At 42.0% G+C, this 22,184-nt stretch overlaps 1 protein-coding gene across 4 annotated transcripts in view; it reads right to left on the bottom strand.

Annotated features, from left to right (window-relative positions):
• Window positions 1–22,184, bottom strand: part of auh (AU RNA binding methylglutaconyl-CoA hydratase) — a 340,890-nt gene that overhangs the window by 56,110 nt on the left and 262,596 nt on the right. For 3 of the 4 annotated variants that reach the window (XM_043714150.2, XM_043714142.2, XM_043714114.2), the window contains 2 exons: window positions 21,947–22,134; window positions 18,826–18,876 (listed from right to left, as the gene is read on the bottom strand). In XM_043714150.2, coding sequence (XP_043570085.1) covers window positions 18,826–18,876; window positions 21,947–22,134 — 239 coding nt within the window. The remainder of the gene's footprint in view (window positions 1–18,825; window positions 18,877–21,946; window positions 22,135–22,184) is intronic. The other variant, XM_043714131.2, reaches the window with a different exon arrangement.

The raw sequence follows: 22,184 nt of genomic DNA, 5'->3' as shown, positions 1-22,184 counted from the left end.
AAATGTGGAGTACAAGACAAAGCTTTGCTCATACAACTATCTTTAAGAGAGCTGCTCAAGTAGGTTAGGCTCAGAAGAAATTTTCAGAACACAGTGGTGTTCATGGCTGATAATTCAGATTATTGAATTAATTTAGATAAAACCTGAATGCAAATTAGGTTGATGGTTGCATCTTCCCCTAGATTATCAACTTTCAGAAATAGGATGTAGCCAAAGCTGTTGCTTCTACACACAGGCCCCTGTTAGCAAAGGTTTCAAAGCCTTGGAAGTGCTTCTGTAATCAGGGCTTTATTGTTTACTTCCCTTTACATTATAGTCCACAGACTATTTCTCAGAAACTGGAGTTTTATCTGTTAAATGCATCTCTGAATTATTCTGAAAGAAATATTCTGAAAGGTCATCAGTCTAATATATCAAACCTTTGTTTTTCTCACCACAGATTGAGTATTTTCAACATTTTCTGTTTTATTTAAAATGGTGGCTTTGTTAAACTTAATCTAAACAAGAACATGTGTCAGTTATTATAAAATGAAATAGCATTCTTCAGGCTGTAATAAGGTCCATTCAATGTGACAGGACTCAGACATCAAAGAATTCACCAGCTTCTCAGGTTATCAGTCACTAACATTGAGCAGTGCTCTGCTTCTGTACAAGTTAGCATGTACAAAATTATAAACAATCGCAAGATAAGTCATTGAAATGAATAATCATCACTGATACTTTCATGGTATATTCCTACTAAGAGATCTTGAAAGTATTTCCATTCTTGACTTGTAACCTCCATCTACGACATCATCAATCTGGATATGGGGTGGAAATTTTCATTCACTGCAGTTAACTTTAACTTTTGCCTGGTTGAAAAAAAATTAACTAACGTTTACAAGTATCATTACAAGGTATTAATACACAAGCATGTTTCCAAGCTGTGGTGTTGTGGAGGGATTCACAGCATGAAACTCAGTAGAAAATTCAGTGGTCAGTATATCCATTTCTAAGTTAGAGTCACAGAATCATAGAGCTATATACAGCATAGAAAAATACCCTTCGGTCCAACCTGTCCATGCTGACCAGATATCCTAAATTAATCTAGTACCATTTGCCAGCACTTGGTCCATATCCCTCTAACTCTTTCAATTCATGTACCCATCCAGATGCCTTTTAAATTTTGTAATTGTACCAGCCTCCACCATTCCTCTGGCAGCTCATTCCACACAAAAATCACCATCTGTGTGAAAAAACGCTGCCCCTTAGGTTTCTTTTAAATCTTTCCCCTCTCACCTTAAGCCTATGCCCTCTAGTTTTGGATTCTTCTACCCTAGGAAGAGACCTTGCCTATTCACTCTATCCATGCCCCTCATGATTTTATAAACTTCTAAAAGGTAACCCCTCACCTCTGACGCCCCAGCCTATTCAGCATCTCCTTCTACAGCTCAAACCCTCCAACCCTGGCAACAGCCTTGTAAATCTTTTCTGAACCCTTTCACATTTCACATTTCCTCTGGCAGGTAGGCCAGAACTAACACAGTATTCCAAAAGTGGCCAAACTAATGTCCTATACAATCTCAACATGACCTCCCAACTCCTATATTCAATGTTCTGACCAGTAAAGGAAAACATACCAAATGCCTTCTTCACTAACCTGTTGCAACTCCACTTTCAAGGAACAATGAACCTGTATTCCAAGGTCTTTTTGTTCATCAAAACTCCCAAGGACCTTAGCATTAAGTGTTTAAGTCCTGCCCTGATTTGCCTTTTCAACATACAGCACTTCGCATTTATCGAAATTAAACTCTATCTGCCACTCCTTGGCCCATCAGCCCATCTGATCAAGGTCTTGTTGTTCTCGGAGGTAACCTTCCACTACACCATCAATTTTGGTGTCATCTGCAAACGTACTTAACATACCTCCTATGTTAACATTCAAATATTTATATAGATGACAAAACTTGATTGCCTTATTGCATTTTCTGTCCAGATTTTGTACCTCCAAGCTGTAACAATGGCTATGATGTGCATTCACATTGCACGATCTCAACTCAAATACGCAAAGACCAACTGTTGTCTCGCAGGAATCTGTTTTTGGCCTCTGCTCTTTGTAGTTTTTATAAATGACTTGGATGAAGAAGTGGAAAGGTGGGTTAGTAAGTTTGCTGATGACATAAATGTCAGTGGTGTTGTAGATAGTGTTGACAGTTGTTGCAGGCTACAAGACATCGACAGAATGCAGAGTTGAGCTGAGAAGTGGCAGGTGGAGTTCAACCTGGATAAGTGCCAAGTGATTTATTTTGGAAGGTTGAATTTGAATGCTGAATACAGGGTTAAGACAGGATTCTTTGCTGTGTGGAGGGACAGTGGGATCTTGGAGTCTACATACATAGATCCCTCAAAGTTGCCACCCAAGTTGGTCGGGTTAAGAAGCCTTTTTTTTAGCTTTCATTAACAGGGGATTGAGTTTAAGAGCCACAAGGTTTCCTGCAGCTCTATAAAACGCTGGTTAGATCACACTTGGAATATTGTGTCCAGTTCTGTTCGCCTTATTATAGGAAGAATGTTGTTGCTTTACAGAGGGTGCAGAGGAGATTTACAATGATACTGCCTGGATTGGAGGGCTTGTCTTATGAAGAAAGGTTGAGTGAGTTAGGGCTTTCACACTCGACAGAAGAAAGACAGGTGACTTGATAGAGGTGTACAGGCAATGAGAAGCATAGATAGAGTAGATAGCCAGAAATTTTTCCCCAGGGCAGAAATGGCTGACATGACAGGTCATAATTTTAAGGTGATTGGAGAAAGGTGTAGGAGAGATGTCAGGGGTAGGTTCTTTATGCAGAGAGTGGTGAGTGCATGGAAATGCACTGTCAGCGACATTAGGGACATTTAAGCAACTGCTGGACAAGCACGTAGATGGCAGTAAATTGTGGGGTGTATAAGTTAGTTTGATCTGATTAAAATAAATACTCAACACAACATCATGGGCCGAAGAGCCTGTAGTGTGCTTTACCATTCTGTGTGTGTTCTAACATTGAGCTGAATTTTCGCTGTCTCTGAATGAATTGGTGATGGCGAGTCAATGAAATGAGAAAAATGACATACTCAACATTGAGAACAGACAACCAATTTCCTATCCAAGATTTGAACAGCAAGGTGAGAATCTTGTTAGTGGGTGGAGGGAAGTAAATTTGCAAGCATTAAATTCTCATTATTATCTATTTTCATCTTGTTTATATGCAGTTTGTTATTGTCCCGAGATGCTGTAGAGAAGCTACATGGCAACAATTCACAACATATAAGTCAGAGCAGGGGTACCTGGTGGCTCCAGCATGCCACCTGATCCTGGCTTCCATCTCAACTTTCATTCTAAAAGCTTACATAACAATCCATGGATAGAAACCACCTGCATATACTTGCACCCTCTTCCCACTATCCATAGAAGTTGACATTAGATATGTACCAATCCCACTACATCATCATGGCATGTACGCATCATGTCGACTCACTTAGAATACAGTTACCAATGCTGCAATTTGAAGCAAACGGACACCTTTCTTTACAATATTGCTGCCAGGCTGCTTTGTGGGCAGGGACAGGCACCCACCTTGTGCATCAGAACAGGGTGCACTGCGGGGCTCTTGGCTTGCTTTTTTAGTACTCACTCACTTGCATCGACTTGGATACTCACAGCACCTGTCCCTTGCACTGCCTTACTTTTTTGCTCAGAACTTACAGGTGTATGTCTGTCTTAGCTTGTATTTTACTGCAGACAGAAAGACAGGCAGCTTGTCTTGGGTGTCATTGGTCATCAGACAAGGGGAGGGGACATGTAGCTGTATAACATCATGCTGCACCTACAACATGTGCAAGCAGCTTACGTAGCAAAAACACTGAATGTTCTTCAAGCAAAAGGCCATGTTTCAAAGATTAATGGCAGTAGCCCTCAGTCATGTCAAAGGGGACAGTCACTAGTCACGTTATCCCATCATAATGAGTCAAGGGCAATTTCGAATCTAAGTCCAGGAGGTCTGACACTGCCATATGACCACTTTGGTGGTCAGGTTCAGAGGTTCTGTATCAGTAGTCTGGGTAGTGGGCCACAGTCCTGCAAGTCCAGTGCAATGAGTCTGGGATTAACAGTAGATCAGTCTAGGAGTACATTAAGATCAGTCAGGACTGTTCTTCCAAGTGGGTCATAAGCCATAATCAGTCTCAGGGGTCTGTTCATTGAAACTGAAAATGTGTTGCTGGAGAAGCGCAGCAGGTCAGGCAGCATCCAGGGAACAAGAGAATCGACGTTTCGGGCATAAGCCCTTCTTCAGGAAACAGTTTCTTCAGTTTCCTGAAGAAGGGCTTATGCCCGAAACGTCGATTCTCCTGTTCCCTGGATGCTGCCTGACCTGCTGCGCTTCTCCAGCAACACATTTTCAGCTCTGATCTCCAGCATTTGCAGACCTCACTTTCTCCTCAAAGATTTCAACCTACTGCGAATCCTCTTACAAGGATGCCTTCCTTGAAGAAACTCTCTTCCTCCCTCTGATTCCTGAAGAAGGGCTTATGCCCGAAACATCGATTCTCCTGTTCCCTGGATGCTACCTGACCTGCTGCACTTCTCCAGCAACACATTTTCAGCTCTGATCTCCAGCATCTGCAGACCTCACTTTCTCCTCTGTTCATTGAAAGTCAATGTGGGTTATTGGTGGTAAAGCTGTGTTATGTAAATTGAGGATGAGAAGCAGGCAGGTAAAATTAGGATTAGAAGCAGTATATTGAGATGCAGAGGAGACAATAAATGTGACGAGGTTAACAACATATGAAGGTGGTGGAGTTTCTTGAAGAACCTGGGTTGCCAAGGGAGTGGGGTCAACAACAGTCTCGACTATGCTGGCTTCAATAGGGAACAGTGCATCATGATGGCTGGTTCGTAGCCCCAGGGGTCAAGAGATAATACTAACACATGAAGGTTTAAATGGAGGAGTTGATTGGGAGTATGTTGAAGCTCAGAACTACTGGGATCAACAGGAAGGGCAAGGAAGAAAGGAACACAAAGCACCTAGTTTAATATGCTGAACCACTGATTCACTATGTGGAGTACAACCTGCATTACCATCCTCATCCAAATTGCAAGTGCGCAATACAAATGAAAAATGGCTCCTACCATACTAGAAGGGTGGAGTAGAGTCATAGAGATGTACAGCATGGAGACAGACCCTTCGGTCCAACCCGTCCAGATATCCCAACCCAATCTAGTCCCACCTGCCAGTACCTGGCCCATATCCCTCCAAACACTTCCTATTCATATACCCATCCAAATGCCTCTTAAATATTGCATCCACCTCTGGCAGCTCATTCCATACACGTACCACCCTCTGTGTGAAAACGTTGCCTCTTAGGTCTCTTTTATATCTTTCCCCTCTCACCCTAAACCTATGCCCTCTAGTTCTGGACTCCCCGACCCCAGGGAAAAGACTTTGTCTACTTATCCTATCCATGCCCCTCATAATTTTGTAAACCTCTATAAGGTCACCCCTCAACCACTGACGCTCCAGAGAAAACAGCCCCAGCCCAGCCTGTTCATCCTTTCCCTATAGCTCAAATCCTTCAACCCTGGCAACATCCTTGTAAATCTTTTCTGGACCCTTTCAAGTTTCACAACATATTTCCAATAGGAAGGAGACCAGAATTGCACGCAATATTCCAACAGTGGCCTAACCAATGTCCTGTACAGCCGCAACATAACCTCCCAACTCCTGTACTCAATATTCTGACCAATAAAAGGAAGCATACCAAACACATAGAACATAGAAGAGTACAGCGCAGTACAGCCCTTCGGCCCTCGATGTTGCGCCAATCCAAGCCCACCTAACCTACACTAGCCCACTATCCTCCATATGCCTATCCAATGCCCGCTTAAATGCCCATAATGAGGGAGAGTCCACCACTGCTACTGGCAGGGCATTCCATGAAATCACGACTCGCTGAGTAAAGAACCTACCCCTAACATCTGTCCCATACCTACCCCCCTTAATTTAAAGCTATGCCCCCTTATAATAGCTGACTCCATATGTGGAAAAAGATTCTCACTGTCCACCCTATCTAAACCCCTAATCATCTTGTACACCTCTATCAAGTCACCCCTAAACCTTCTTTTCTCCAATGAAAACAACCCCAAGTGCCTCAGCCTTTCCTCATACGATCTTTCTACCATACCAGGCAACATCCTGGTAAACCTCCTCTGCACCCGTTCCAGTGCCTCCACATCCTTCCTATAGTATGGCGACCAAAACTGCACACAATACTCCAGATGCGGCCGCACCAGAGTCTTATACAACTGCAACATGACCTTAGTACTCCGGAACTCAATTCCTCTACCAATAAAAGCCAGTACGCCATATGCCTTCTTCACCGCACTATTAACCTGGGTGGCAACTTTCAAAGATCTGTGTACATGGACACCAAGATCCCTCTGCTCATCCACACTACCAAGTATCCGACCATTAGCCCAGTACCCCATCTTTTTGTTACTCTTACCAAAGTGAATCACCTCACACTTAGCTACATTGAATTCCATTTACCACCTTTCTGCCCAGTTCTGCAGCTTATCTATATCCCGCTATAACCTGCCACATCCTTCCTCACTGTCTACAACTCCTCCGACTTTCGTATCATCCGCAAACTTGCTCACCCAACCTTCTAACCCCTCCTCCAGGTCATTTATAAAAATGACAAACAGCAATGGTCCCAAAACAGATCCTTGCGGAACACCGCTAGTGACGGCACTCCAAGATGAACCTTTGCCATCAACTACTACCCTCTGTCTTCTTCCAGCCAGCCAACTCCTAATCCAAATCTCCAACTCTCCCTCAATGCCATACCTCTGTATTTTTTGCAGTAGTCTACCATGGGGAACCTTATCAAACGCCTTACTAAAATCCATATACACCACATCTACCGCTTTCCCCTCGTCCACCTCCTTAGTCACCTTCTCAAAGAATTCAATAAGGTTTGTGACGCACAACCTGCCCTTCACAAAACCATGCTGACTATCCTTGATCACATTATTCCTATCCAGATGTTCATAAATCCTATCCCTTACAATTCTCTCTAAGATTTTGCCCACAACAGAAGTGAGACTCACCGGCCTATAGTTACTAGGGTTATCCCTACTCCCCTTCTTGAACAAGGGAACCACCTTTGCTAGCCTCCAATCTTCTGGCACTACTCCTGTAGACAACGAGGACATAAAAATCAAGGCCAATGGCTCTGCAATCTCCTCCCTTGCTTCCCAGAGAATCCTAGGATAAATGCCATCAGGCCCAGGGGACTTATCTATTTTCACCCTTTCCAGAATTTCCAACACCTCTTCTCTACATACCTCAAAGCCATCCATTCTACTTAATTGTGACTCAGTATTCACATTGACAACAATGTCCTGTTCCTGATTGAATACTGACGAAAAGTATTCATTCAGTGTCTCCCCAATCTCTTCAGCCTCAAACAGTTAAACCCTGGGACCTGCAACAGCCAATCCTGTCCCTGTTCTACCCATGTCTCCGTAATAGCCACAACATCGAAGTCCCAGGTACCAACCCACCTTCTTCACTATCCTAACTACTTGCAACTCCACGTTCAAGGAACCATGAACCTGCACTCCAAGGTCTCTTTGTTCGGCAACACTCCCTAGGACCTTACCATTAAGTGTATAAGTCCTGCTAAGATTTGCTTTCCCAAAATGCAGCACCGTGCATTTATCTAAATTAAACTCCATCTGCCACCTCTTAGTCCAATGGCCCATCTGGTCAAGATCCCATTGTAATCTGAGGTAAGCTTCTTCCACTGCACCTCCAATTTTGGTGTCATCTGCAAACTTACTAACTGTACCTCTTATGTAAGATTAGATTACTTACAGTGTGGAAACAGACCCTTCAGCCCAACAAGTCCACACTGATCCTCCGAAGAGCAACCCACCCAGACCCATTCCCCTACATTTACCCCGTCAGCTAACACTACGGGCAATTTAGCAATTCACCTAACCTGCACATTTTTTTGGACTGTGGGAGGAAACCGGAGGAAACCCACGCAGACATGGGGAGGATGTGCAAACTCCACATAGTCAGTTGACTGAGGCGGGAATTGAACCCACGTCTCTGTGAGACAGCAATGCTAACCACTGTGCCACCGTGATGCTCGCAGCCAAATCATTTATGTAAATGACAAAAAGTAGAGGACCCAGCACCGATTCTTCTGGCACTCCACTGGTCACAGGCCTCCAGTCTGAAAAACAACCCTCAACCACCACCCTCTGTCTTCTATCTTTGAACCAGTTCTGTATCCAAATAGCTAGTTCTCCCTGCATTCCGTGAGACCTAACCTTGCTAATCAGTCTCCCATGGGGAGCCTTGTCGAACGCCTTATTGAAGTCCATATAGATCACATCTACCGCTCTGCCCTCATCAATCCTCTTTGTTACTCTCCCATGCGCAAAGCCTTGTTGACTATCCCTCATCAGTCCTTGCCTTTCCAAAAGGACGTACATCCTGTCCGTCAGGATCCCCTCAAACAACTTGCCCACCACCGCGCCAGGCTCACTGGTCTATAGTTCCCTAGCTTGTCCTTACCATTGTTCTTAAACAGTGGCACCACATTAGACAACCTCCAGTCTTCCGGCACCTCACCTGTGACTATCGATGATATAAATATCTCAGCAAGAGGCTCAGCAATCACTTCTCTAGCTTCCCATAGAGTTCTAGGGTACACCTGATCAAGTCCTTGGGATTTATCCACCTTTATGCGTTTCAAGACATCCAGCACTTCGTCCTCTGTAATATGGACATTTTGCAAGGTGTCACCATCTATTTCCCTACATTCTAATTTTTCCATACCCTTTTCCACAGTAAATACTGATGCAAAATACTCATTTAGTATCTCCCCCATTTTCTGTGGCTCCACACAAAGGCCGCCTTGCTGATCTTTGAGGGGCCGTATTCTCTCCCTAGTTACCCTTTTGTCCTTAAAGTATTTGTAAAAACCCCTTGGATTCTCCTTAATTCTATTTGCCAAAGCTATCTCATGTTCCCTCCTGCTACCTTTATACTCTTCTAAGGATTCACTCAATCTATCCGGTCTATACCTTACATAGGCTTCCTTCTTTTTCTTAACCAAACCTTCAATTTCTTTAGTCATCCAGCATTCCCTATACCTACCAGCCTTTATTTTCACCTAACAGGAATATAATTTCTCTGGATTCTCGTTATCTCATTTCTGAAAGCTTCCCATTTTCCAGCCTTCCCTTTACCTGCGAACATCTGCCCCCCAATCAGCTTTTGAAAGTTCTTGCCTCATACCATCAAAATTCGCCTTTCTCCAATTTAGAACTTCAACTTTTAGATCTGGTCTATCCTTTTCCATCACTATTTTAAATCTAATGGTATTATGGTCGCTGGCCCCAAAGTTTTCCGCACTGACATCTCAGTCACCTGTCCTGCCTTATTTTCCAAGAATAGGGCATTATTTGCACCTTTTCTAGCAGGCACATCCACAAATTGAATCAGAAATTTTCTTGTACACACTTAACAAATTCCTCTCCATCTAAACCCTTAACACTATGGCAGTCCCAGTCTATGTTTGGAAAGTTAAAATCCCCTACCATAACCTCCCCATTGTTCTTACAGATAGCTGAGATCTCCTTACAAGTTTGTTTCTCAATGTCCCTCTGACTATTAGGGGGTCTATAGTATAATCCCAATAAGGTCCCTTTCTTATTTCTCAGTTCGACCCAACAATTTCCCTGGATATATTTCCAGGAATATCCTCCCTCAGCACAGCTGTAATGCTATCCCTTATCAAAAACGCCACTCCCCCTCCTCTCTTTCTATCCTTCCTGTAGTAATTGTATCCTGTCTGAGAATGCGGATATTTCTTTTGATTGATGTGAGGCTCTTCGAGGGGCAGTTTTATTAATCACATTAAGCACAGCACAGCTTAAAGACATCCATAATCATAGTTGGTCACTGCATGTTTTTCACATGTGGGATACAAGTTTTCCATGGCCCTCCTGTCAAAGTCCTTCATCTTCCACTTTATCAAGGACTCTAATAAACTGTAACAAAAACAAAAACAAAAGCTGTTGGACATACTCAGCAGGTCTGGCAGCATCTGTGGAGAGAAAGCAGAGCTAATGTTTTGAGTCCAGCGACAACTCTTCAGCTCTCTCCACAGATGCTAGATCCTGTGATATGTGACTAAATCAGAGATTTGCACAATAGGTGGATTTCCAAGCTAAATTGTTTGTAATGTCCATGGACGTGCAGGCTAGGTGAATTAGCCATGGTAAATTTCAGGGTTATGAGGATCGGGTTGGGGGCTGGGTTTGGATGAGTTGCTCTTTGCAGGGTCAGTGCAGACTTGATGGGTTGAATGACCTCTTTATGCATATACAGATTCTATGATCAATGCGCCCAGACGTGCTGGGGGTTTCTCCAGTAATTTCTGTTTTGGTTTCACATTTCCAAGGATGTGTTCTGTTTCTGATACTGCCCACAACCATGACCAATTGATCCAGCCAAAGCTGGGGTTATCTTCACTGTGACCATGCTGCAACAAAGGCATAAAGAACTCGTGGGGGAACAAATGTGCCAGAAAGCCCAGAAACCTCTTATGGCTACCAAACAGCCTCCACACTGCAGCTGAAGGCCCCTCCCCAATATACAAATGAAGAACAGAAGGTCAAGAGTCTAGTGTCCATAGTTCCATCAAATTTCAAGTACACTGGACAAATGAATGCCAATGAGAAAAGGGATGGTTAATATAGGACTGAAGATGTTATACCTGAATTATAGCATGTTATACATTACAAGCAATAAAGTAAATAAGCATGTGGCGCAGATCGAAATTGGCATGTATGATGTGGTGGTCACCACAGAGACATGGCTGCAAGGGAATCAAGATTGGGAGCTGAATATTCAAGGATATACATCCTATTGAAAGATAGGCAGGTGGGTAGAGGGGGTGGGGTTGCCTTATTAGTAAGAAATTAACAAATCAATAGTAACAAACGAAGTAGGGTCAGATGGTGTAGAATAAACGTGGGTAGAATTAAGGAACTGTAAAGGTAAGAACAACATAGCTGGAGTTAGGTACAGGCCTCCAAACAGTAGTCAGGAGCTGGACGACAAGATACACCAGGAGATAGAAAACATTTGTAGGAAAGGCAAAGATACAGTGATCATGGGGGATTTCAATCTGCAGTTAGACTGGGAAAACCTGGTTGGTAGTGGTTTGCAAGAAAGCAAATTTGTGGAATGTCTATGGGATGGCTTTTTGGAGCAGCTTGTAGTCGAGCCAACTAGGGAGCAGGTCATACTGGATTTAGTGTTGTGCAATGAGGCAGACTTGATAAGGGAGCTTACGGTGAAGAAACCCTTAGAAGGCAGTGATCATAACATGATTGAATTTACTTTGCAATTTGAGAGAGAGAAGATAGCATCAGAGGTAATGGTATTATAGCTGAATAAAGGCATGAGGGAGGAGCTGGGGAAGAATTGACTAGGAGGGGAGCCTAGTAGCAAAGATGGTGGAACAGCAATGGCAGGAGTTTCTGTGAGTAATTCAGGAGACAGGGTAGAGATTCATCCAGAGGAAAATGAAGCACAGTACAGGGAGGATGAGTCAACCATGCCTGACTAGAGAAGTCAGGGATAGAATAAACACAAAAGAGAAAGCATATAATGCAGCGAACGGCAGTGGGAAACCAGAGGATTGGGAAACTTACAAAGACCAACCAATGACAACAAAAAAAGAAATAAGGAGGGAGAAGAATAAATAGGAGGGTAAGCTAGCCAGTAATATAAAGGAAGACTGTAAGAGTTTCTTTAGATGTATAAAGGGCAAAAGAGAGGCAAAGGTGGGCATTGGACCACAGGAAAGTGATGCTGGAGAGACAGTAGTGGGCAACTAGGATATGGCTGAGGTACTCAATGATTATTTTGCATCAGTCTTCACAGTGGAAGACATGAGTAATATCCCAAAAATTCAAGAGAGGAGGGAGCAGAGCTGAGTATGATGGCCATCACCAAAGAGAAGGTGCTAGAAAAATGGAACAGCCTGAAGACCGATAAATCACCCAGACCAGATGGACTATATCCCAGAGTTCAAAGGGAGATAGCTGAAGAGATAGTGGAGGCATTAGTAGTGATCTTTCAGGAATCACTAGAATCAGGTAGGTTCCCAGAGGATGGAAAAATCGTTAACATGACACCTGTTTTAAAAAGGGAGTAAGGCAAAAGTCGTAAAATTAAGGGTCCTTCTCAAGATGGCAGCCAAGTGCTGTTCTGCAGGGCTCAGTATTGGGACCACAATTATTAATTTTATACATTAATGGTCTAGATGGGCTCAGTGTTTAGTACTGCTGCTTCACAGCGCCAGGGACCCGGGTTCAATTCCTGCCTTGGGCAACTGTCTGTGTGGAGTTTGCACATTCTCCCCATGTCTGCGTGGGTTTCCTCCAGGTGCTCCAGTTTCCTCCCACAGTCCAAAGATGTGCAGGTTAGGTGAATTGGCCATGCTAAATTGCCCGAAGTGTTAGGTGCAGGGCTAAATGTAGGGGAATGGGTCTGGGTGGATTGCTCTTCGGAGGGTCGGTGTGGGCATGTTGGGCTGAAGGGCCTGTTTTCACACTGTAGGAAATCTAATGAAGGAACTGAGGGCATTCTGGCTAATTTTGCAGACAGTATAAAGACAGGTAGAGGGACAGGTAGCATTGAGAAGGCGGGTAGACTGCAGACGGATTTGGACAGATTCGGAGCATGGGCAAAGAAGTAGAAGATAGAGTACAACATGGGGAAGTGTGAGGTCATGCACTTTGATAGGAAGAATACAGGCATGGACTATTTTCTAAATGGGGAGAAAATTTAGAAGTCTGAAATGCTAAGACACTTGGGAGCTCTCATCCAGGATTCTCTAAGATTGAGTCAGTAGTTAGGAAGGCAAATGCAATGATGGCATTTATTTTGGGAGGACTTAAATATAAAAGCAGGGATATACTTCTGAGGCTCTATAAGGTTCAGATCACATCTGGAGTATTGTGTGCAGTCTTGGGTTCCATGTCTTAGGAAGGATGTACTGGCCCTGGAGCGTGTTCAGAGGAGGTCCCAGGAATGAAAAGCTTACATATGAGGAACATTTGAGGACTCTGGGTTTATACTCGAAGTTTAGAAGGATGAGGGAGGCACGGTGGCACAGTGGTTAGCACTGCTGCCTCACAGTGCCAGAGACCCGGGTTCAATTCGCGCCTCAGGCGACTGACTGTGTGGAGTTTGCACGTTCTCCCCGTGTCTGCGTGGGTTTCCTCCGGGTGCTCCGGTTTCCTCCCACAGTCCAAAGATGTGCAGGTTAGGTGAATTGGCCATGCTAAATTGCCTGTAGTGTTAGGTAAGGGGTAAATGTAGGGGTATGGGTGGGTTGTGCTTCGGCGGGGCGGTGTGGACTTGTTGGGCCGAAGAGCCTGTTTCCACACTGTAAGTAATCTAATCTAGATTAGATTACTTACAGTGTGGAAACAGGCTCTTCGGCCCAACAAGTCCACACTGCCCCGCCGAAGCGCAACCCACCCATACCCCTAACCTAACACTACGGACAATTTAGCATGGCTAATTCACCTGACCTGCATATCTTTGGACTGTGGGAGGAAACCGGAGCACCCGGAGGAAACCCACGCAGACACGGGGAGAATGTGCAAACTCCACACAGTCAGTCGCCTGAGGCGGGAATTGAACCCGGATCTCTGGCACTGTGAGGCAGCAGTGCTAACCACTAATTGAAACATACAGAATACTGAATGGTCTGGACAGAGATGATGCCGGGCAGATGTTTCCAATGATAGGAGACTAGGACCCAAGGACATAGCCTTAGAGTAAACAGACGACATTTTAGAACAGAGATAAGGATAAACTTCTTCAGCCAGGGAGTGGTGAATCGATGGAATACATTGTCACAGAAGGCTGTGGAGGCTATGTCATTGAGTATATTTAAGACTTAAATAGGTTTTTGAGTATCAAGGGGATCAAGGATTATGAGGAGAATGGGTTGAGAATAGGCTTCTATGTTTTATGATTCCCTTTTCTTCAGATGAGCTAGGCACTACCATTGTTGCTAGAGACTAAGGATATCCCAGGAAACCATCACAGGACTGTCCTACTATCCTACTCCAGTGGCCATCAAAGTAACAATTGCACTTTTTTTTCACATAACTGAGTGCTTCCAAGGATCCACTAGCAATCTACATGAGATCTCTCAAACACTGACCCAAAATATATCAAGACTTTGACAGATGCAATTTGTGCCAAATCACACTGCTTCATTTTCTTTCCCTATGACAATGTCTGCCCTGCAGCCTGGGCAATACAGCTGGCTTGCCCAGATGCAGATTGTTATTGATTGCACACACATTCTGTTAAAAACACCATATCATAATGCAGCTGAATTCATGAACAAGAAAAGGGTTCAATTTCATCTATTTCAAGGAACCATAGAAGCTGCTATGATATATTTTCCTTTAAGAACTCTTCTGTTCCTGCTTCACTTCAAGGGCTGATGCCTTCCGACAATGGTTACTGGGTGACAAGGGACTATGGCTGATGATTCCATTATGCAACCCTGACTGTGGGTGAGGATAGCAGCACATTTTACTATCAGAGGCATTGTGAAACAAACAAAACGACCTCCTGAAGATGAGGTTCTGATGGTTGGATCAATCCAGGCAGGTAGTGATACAGTTAGAGCTGTATCAAAAACACAAATTACTTCAGAACTGAAGAAGGGTCACTTGCCTCGAAATGTTAACCTTGCTTTCTGTCCATAGCTACTGGCAGAACTGTTGAGGTTCTCCAGTAATTTTGGTTTTTGTTTTGGATTTCCAGCATCCGCAGATTTTTGTTTCAATTTAAACATGTGATAGACATGGAGAGGCTGGGAGAGTTGGTGCTTTCCTAGACACGGAGTAGGAAGACAGCACCTTCACCATGTTAGAGCAGGACAGCACTGGGGTGAGCACAGGCCAGACAGGACTTAATTCACACTTGCTTCCAATAGCTCTGAATTGGGTGAATTGATCATTCATTGACTATGATGCCTACATCCCACAAAGGTATGAAGGAAAAATAGTGGAATGCATTAATTGATTAACTGTCTTGGGCATATTATTAACACAGACTTCATCAGGCAATGGGTGTTGGTGACAGTGGAGGTAATCATATTTCTATGCCTCTTTGGGATAGTATACTGGAAACCAAGCCCTACTAGTCCCAGAATTGAACACAGAATTGCCCAATTTATCTGGCTTTCAGACCAGAGTGGTAGAAAATACAGGCCAGCTTTCTGTACTTGACAAAAATTACTATTTTTACAAATAAATAAGTGAAGTCATAAGTAAACAATTATGAAACATCAACATACTAGTTAAACCTCTAACCCCCTCATTAACCCATCCTGACACATGTGCACAGGTACCAAAAAAATGTAGGGTATGGTTGGAGAGAAATTTGGGAAAGCAGTTTGGTGGTCCCTGTTCACAAGATTTAGAGTCATCGAGTTGTACAGCAAGGAAACAGATCCTTTGGTCCAACACATCCATGCTGACCAGATAAATCAAGTCCCATTTGCCAGCATTTAGATAATATCCCTCTAAACTCTTCCTATTCATGTACTCATCCAGAAGGCTTTTAAATGTTGTGATTGTATCCATCTCCACCACTTCCTGTGGCAGTTCATTCCATATATGCACCACTCTCTCGTGAAGAAGTTGCCCCTTAGGTCTCTTATAAATCTTTTCACTCTCACCTTAAATCCATGCACTCTAGTTTTGGACTTCGCTACCCTGGATAAATGACCTTGGCTATTCACCCTATCTATTCCTCTCATGATTTTATAAACCTCTATAAGGTAACCCCTCAACCTCCAACACTCCAGGGAAAATAGCCCCAGCCTATTTAGCTTCTCCTTATAGCTCAAACCCTCCAATCCTGGCAACATCCTTGTAAAACTTTTCTGCACTCTTTCAAGTTTAACAACATCTTTGCTATATCGCTGGAGACCAGAATTAAATGCACGATTCCAAGAGACCTAATGAATGACTTGTATAGCTGCAACATGACAACCCAACGTCTGTACTCAATGCACCGACTAATAAAGGCAACTGTACTAAACGCCTTCTTCACTACCCTGCCTACCTATGACTCCACTTCAAGGAACTATGAACAGCAACCCAAGGTCTCTTTGTTCAGCAACACTCCACTGAGATGCTGCTACTTTGACAAGCACACTACTTCTCGATCTTACTTCTCTGGATGCTATCGCTTGTTTGCAGGGGGCACAGGATGCCAGTGATTTACAAAGGTTTGCGACTTATTTGTTAAAATTCACAGCTTAAAGCAACTGCTGCAGAAAAAATAAATTGGCTTTCATTTTGAAAGTTTTTTTCTGTAGAAAACATTGATAGTTCCTAAATTTGAGGAGATCTGATGACTTTTCATGATCCTGTTCAGATCCCCCAGCTCTCCTGGGAGTCAATCACATAGTTGTTAGCAGCAGAAGGCCCTTGTCATTGATAACTGATCACTGATCTAGGCACCAATCAGCTAACTGCTGCCAAATGAAACTCCATTTATCGACAATCCTTGGTTCTAGTTCATCTGTAAACCATCCATTACTGATTTAGCCAGCAGCAGTGTAAACAGCACTTACAATGAGTGTCAATGAGTCTACTTTTTGAAAACAAGTGCAGCAATCCCCCTTGGTTCTTAAAATAATTGTTTTCTGTTCACAAGCAAAAATACAGAACACATGTCTTTATTATACATTATGTTGGATTATACATTACCCAAATATATAAATTTTGCATCTCTTTTGTGTATTTTTTGGTGTATGAAATGCAATTATGAAAACTTGACGTTGTAAGGATTTAGAAAATCTCTAACCATGTTTGACAGAATACAATGGACTTTGGAAATGGCCTACTTGAACAGGACTATTTGTACACTACTTCTAGGACCCAATCAAATATTCATTCAACATGATTTCTCCTTCTTCTCAAACTGATTTCCCAAAGCAGTTCATATGGTATAATCAGGTAAAAATTGATGCTGAGCCAAAGTATGAAAAATTACTAAAAAATCAGTTTAAATTGCTTATTAGTTTAAGGAAGGTCTAAAAAGTGGAAGAAGTAGAGAGCTACAGAACTCTAGGAAGGAATTTCAAGAGCTAGGGCTCTAGATGTCCGAAGGTATAGGAAACAATGGTAGCATGAAGGGGTGTGAAATATCTGAGAAAGTTAAATTTGAAAAAATTATTGGAGAATCACAGGGCTGGACAAAGTATCAAATGTAAAGAAGAACGAGTCTGCGAAAGAATTTGAATGAGGGTATGATCTTTAAATTGGAAGCATCAAGAAATTGGAACTAATGTGAGCCATTGAGCACCAATTGCTGTTCCAATCAAAGCACTCAGCTTAACTTTTAGCTCTTTGAATGTTTACAATGCATGCTGTTAATATTGCAAATATAAATTGTACCACAAAACTCCAAATCTGGATTGTACAATGCTACTGAAATTGTTAGCATGTTGTCAGCTTAAAAGGACTTTAGCTAAAAATATATTTGGCAAAGAGTTGGTTTTTCATACATTCTCAGACACAGCAAAGAGAAACAGGGCTATTTCATTGTAAAATGCCTACAATACAGAAAGAGGCCATTCGGCCCATTAAGTCCGCACTAACCCTATGAAGGATATCTCATTACGACACAAACCCCTTCCCATCCCCATTAGCTCCTCATTTACTAAGGCTAATCCACCTCGTTTGCAGATCCTCAGACAATTGAGCATGGCCAAAAACTTAACCTGCACACCTTTGGACTCTAGAAGGAAACTGGGGCACCTGGCATTAACCCATGCAGACACAGGGAGAATGTGCAAACTCCACACAGACAGTCACCCAAGACTGGAATTGAACTTGGATCATTGGTGCTGTGAGGCAGCTGTGCTAGTCACTGTGCCATCATGCTGCTCTTTGTTGTCACTGTTCTAAGTATGATCAACAGATTCAATTCGGCAATACTTTCTGACATTCAGCAGGTGATATGTAAAAAGAGGAAGTTGACCAAAACAGCAGGAGGACCCTAGGATTACAAATCCTTGCGTGCCCTTAAGGATCGAGAAGATAGAAGGATAAAATTGAAGTATCTCACAAGTTGAAAGCAATAATAATCCTTGTGCCAACTCATTGTGCCAATGAGTTTTCTCTGCAACTCATTGGCACAATCACCCAGATTTATTGGGACAGTTTAACATATTTATGAATCATCAAAGTCTAGTATATTGTGCTACAGAGTATATTCTTGGTAATACATTGTAGCATGCAATGGATCAGACCCTGGGGTTGCAACAAGGACCATCTTCCAAGTTTCCAAGTATTTGTTCACTTATTTCCTGTTTCCTGAACGGCACTGGCTTTCAGTAAAAATTTTATGTGGATGAAATACTGCATTTTGTGAATCAGATGTTAACACCACACCATTACAGAAGTTAACTTGCATCACATTGAATTTTGAAACAAAATTTTAACATAATTTTTCCATCAGACAAGTTAAATGACAAACTGCACCATTAGAAGTAACAGACGTTATCAGGTTGTTTGATATATCTAACTTTAAGTAGTAAGGGTAAAACATGCCCAGTGATTTAGAGTCTGATAATAAAAAGTTCTAAGCAACACCTAGTGTTTAATAACACCAACAGAAAAGCAGATAAGATAGAGTATCAATGAGAGACAAACAAAACAACATTTACCTCTATCCCTCGGTTGATGGCTAGTTTTGCTAATCTCACTGCAATAGGACCCTAGTAAGAAATAAGATGTGGAGGTTAGTTGAATTAGCTGTGTAAAATTGACCATAGTGTTCAGGGATGTGTATGTTAGGTGCATTAATCAGAGGTAAATATAGGTCAGGGGAATGGGTCTGGTTGGGTTACTCTTCGGAGGGTTGGTGTGGACTTGTTGGGCTGAAGGGCCTGTTTCCACACTGTAGGGATTCTATTAAATCATTAACTCAAGGATCTTGGAGCATACTGATGGTATTCCATAATCAACAAATAATGGAATATATTACATACAAGTGTTTAACATTCTGCTCAATGTAATTAATACTATGCATAAAATAATAAGAGAATATCTATTTCTAGTTGGACCATAATTATTGGATTACATCTCAAGCAAAAGGGCAATTCAAGATGTGAGTTATCGAGAAGCATGTCAATAATAAGAACTTACGTTTGTATAGTATCCGTTACTTTAGGGAAATTTCCCAATATATTTCACAAGAGTGCTATCAAACAATAACTAGCACAAGGCAAGCAAGGAGATTTTAGAACAATGACTAATGGTTTAGTAAACAAAAGTCAGTTTTCATAAAGGTCTTCAATTTCACCATGTAGTCACAAGACCGACCCCAGACTTACAAGCAGATGAAAAAGGCTACAAGCAAAGCCAAAACTGGTAAAGCCTGGGATATGGAGAACCTTCCAAAATTAGTGATAAGACCTCATAAAAACATTGTGGTACCATTTTCTGCCCAAGCTTAGCCAGTGGTCACACGAGGCCTGCAGTGGCAAGAGGCCATTGCTGGGCCCTTGGGTATGGTCCCTCACAATCAGATGGTCAAAGAGGGCCTGGGAGATTGGAGCTAGACTGAAGGGTCACAATTAAGAGGAAGAAATGGAAAAACTAGAGGCTTCCTTGATGGCAGAGAATTCACATCCACTAGCAGTGCTGAAAGAACACACTGTGGAGCTGGTAGGTCCTCTCTTCTATCTCTGTCAAATTTCTTGCTTTCTGGGAAAAACATGTAGTAAATTTTAAATCTGGTTTCTGATTGAACTATCAGATTATTACTTATTATTCATTAATTAAGACTCAATAACTAGGATCTGAAAAGTGGAGCTAGAGGAAAAGAAGCAGAATGGAGAACATGCTGGTAATGAAAAAAGGAACAGTGTGTATGGAGTGTGTTCCACAAGGATTGGTCTTGGGACCACTGTCGTTACCGTACACATAAAAGTAAATCAGAAGTACAGTTGCAAAATTTGAGCATGATATTAAATTGACCGATTTTGTTAATGCAGGGGAGTGCTGTGACAAAATATAGGAAGACATTAATAACCATTCAGATTGGGTAGGTAATCAGGAAACAAACTCTTCAATAGATAAATAGCAAGTGGTAGATCTTTGCAGAGCGAATAAGAGGTCACCTACTCCTTAGAAAATAGATGTTTAAATAGGGTTGCAGCAAAGAGGGTAGACAAATTACTAACAATAATGCATGCTTACAGACTATTAAAAAAAAGCGACAGGTTCATTTCTAGAAGGGTAGAATGGAAAACCAGAAGATTTGTCTTAAACTTTGATGTAACCTTGATTAGATCAACTTGAGGGCTGTGAATAGTTCCAGTCACCATAATATAAAAACGATTAGAGGGACTGGAAAATGTTCCAAAAATGATTTACTGGAATTTTGCCACAATGGCAGATTGAGAGACTATACCCATAATTTTTAAAAAAGTGAAAGATTTACATTCTTGTACTTTTTTTTTACTCAACATCTCAAAGAGCTATATGCCAAGCAAGTACTTTTTGAAATAGAGTGTAATCATCATTGTAATGCAGGCAAACCAGCAATAATTTTACATACAACAAGTTCCCACAAACAGCAGTGATAATGACTGACCAGGATACCAGAAATAATTCGCCTAATTTTCTGCCAAATAGTACCACAGGATCTGCCCCATTAGACAAATATGACTTCAGTTTAATGTTTTATTTGAAAGACAGCAACTCTGTCAGATTGTACTGCATTATAGAGTCATTGCTGATTTTAGTACTCAAGACAGAAACAACTGGTCATGTTAGAAAAAAATATTTCCACTTCTGCACAAATCCAGGGCTAGGAATCATTAATAATAGATAGTCACTAACAATTCCAATTCTGAATTTAGGAGACACATTTTGCCTAAAAATGCAGTTAGAAAGTAAAACTTATTACCAGAAGAAGTTGAGGCAACTAGAAAAGATGCACTTCTAGGGAGATCAGACAAACAAATGAGGGACAATGGAAAAGATGGGGGTGGATAGGATCGGAGGATGCATAAGCATCCTAGTTGACAGAAGTAGTCTGTTTCTGTGCTGTAAATACAATGCAGTGCAGGTGTTTCACCTCTTTAAAGTGAAATACTCAGATAGTCTAATAATCTGCTGGCATACAAAAATGGCACGCATAGTCACAATGGAAACCTTGTGTATTTAACTTTTTATATCTCATTCATCTCATGACTGGGATACTTGGATGGGGTGGGATGGGGGAGTCATAATTTAAAATCTTGTATCTCTTTAGTGCCATTCACACACTTCAAATGTTTCAAAATTAATTAACTATTGTCGAAAATGTACAAACTATTAGTTGTAGGCAAACATGGTAACCATGTTGCCTGCAGCAAATACCACACCCAGCAATTAGGTAAATGACCACTTCATTTCTGTTTTGCTTGAGAATAGGCGGAAGGATCTTCATGTAGCAACTCATTTGAAGGATAACATTTTCAACAAAAGAGTGGCTGACAGATGCTGAAATATCAATTATATCCCAAAATACAAGTTGAACCCATGATCTTCCTGTTCAGCGATGTGGTTTTATTATTATGACCCATTTAAGAGTGAGTCAAAGAACTCTCATGTATGAGATGAGCCTATGTTCAATGAATGTTGGCACAGCATGTACAACCACAGAAGTGTTGTGGATATTATGATAAGAGTTATATATTTTTCAAGCCACATTAATACATCTGTACAATGACTAAAACTACAAAGTCTTCTAAAAATAACTACTGAAGCCAAGTGTTAAGATTGGGTTTGATGTACCTGAGGTATGAATTCTCTTGCGAGAGATAATGCCCTGTGATAGGCTGCATCTCCTGCTTCATTCTGTTCCACAACATGGCTAACAAGACCAATTGCTTTGGCTTCAGTACCATCAAGCACTCGTCCAGAAAAGATAAGTTCCTTTGCCAAGGATACTCCTATAATACGAGGAAGACGCTGTGTGCCACCTGATTTGAAAACATAGGACAAAATTATTTCGGCAAACTTTGGTCAGGAA

The sequence above is a fragment of the Chiloscyllium plagiosum genome, unplaced genomic scaffold (assembly GCF_037043375.1).
Source record: "Chiloscyllium plagiosum isolate Xiang-an unplaced genomic scaffold, Cpla_swu_hap1 HiC_scaffold_2, whole genome shotgun sequence".
In the NCBI taxonomy this organism is placed as follows: Eukaryota; Metazoa; Chordata; class Chondrichthyes; order Orectolobiformes; family Hemiscylliidae; genus Chiloscyllium; species Chiloscyllium plagiosum.
The sequence above is the reverse complement of the archived record's forward strand: the minus strand, read 5'-3'. Positions and strand labels throughout refer to the sequence as shown.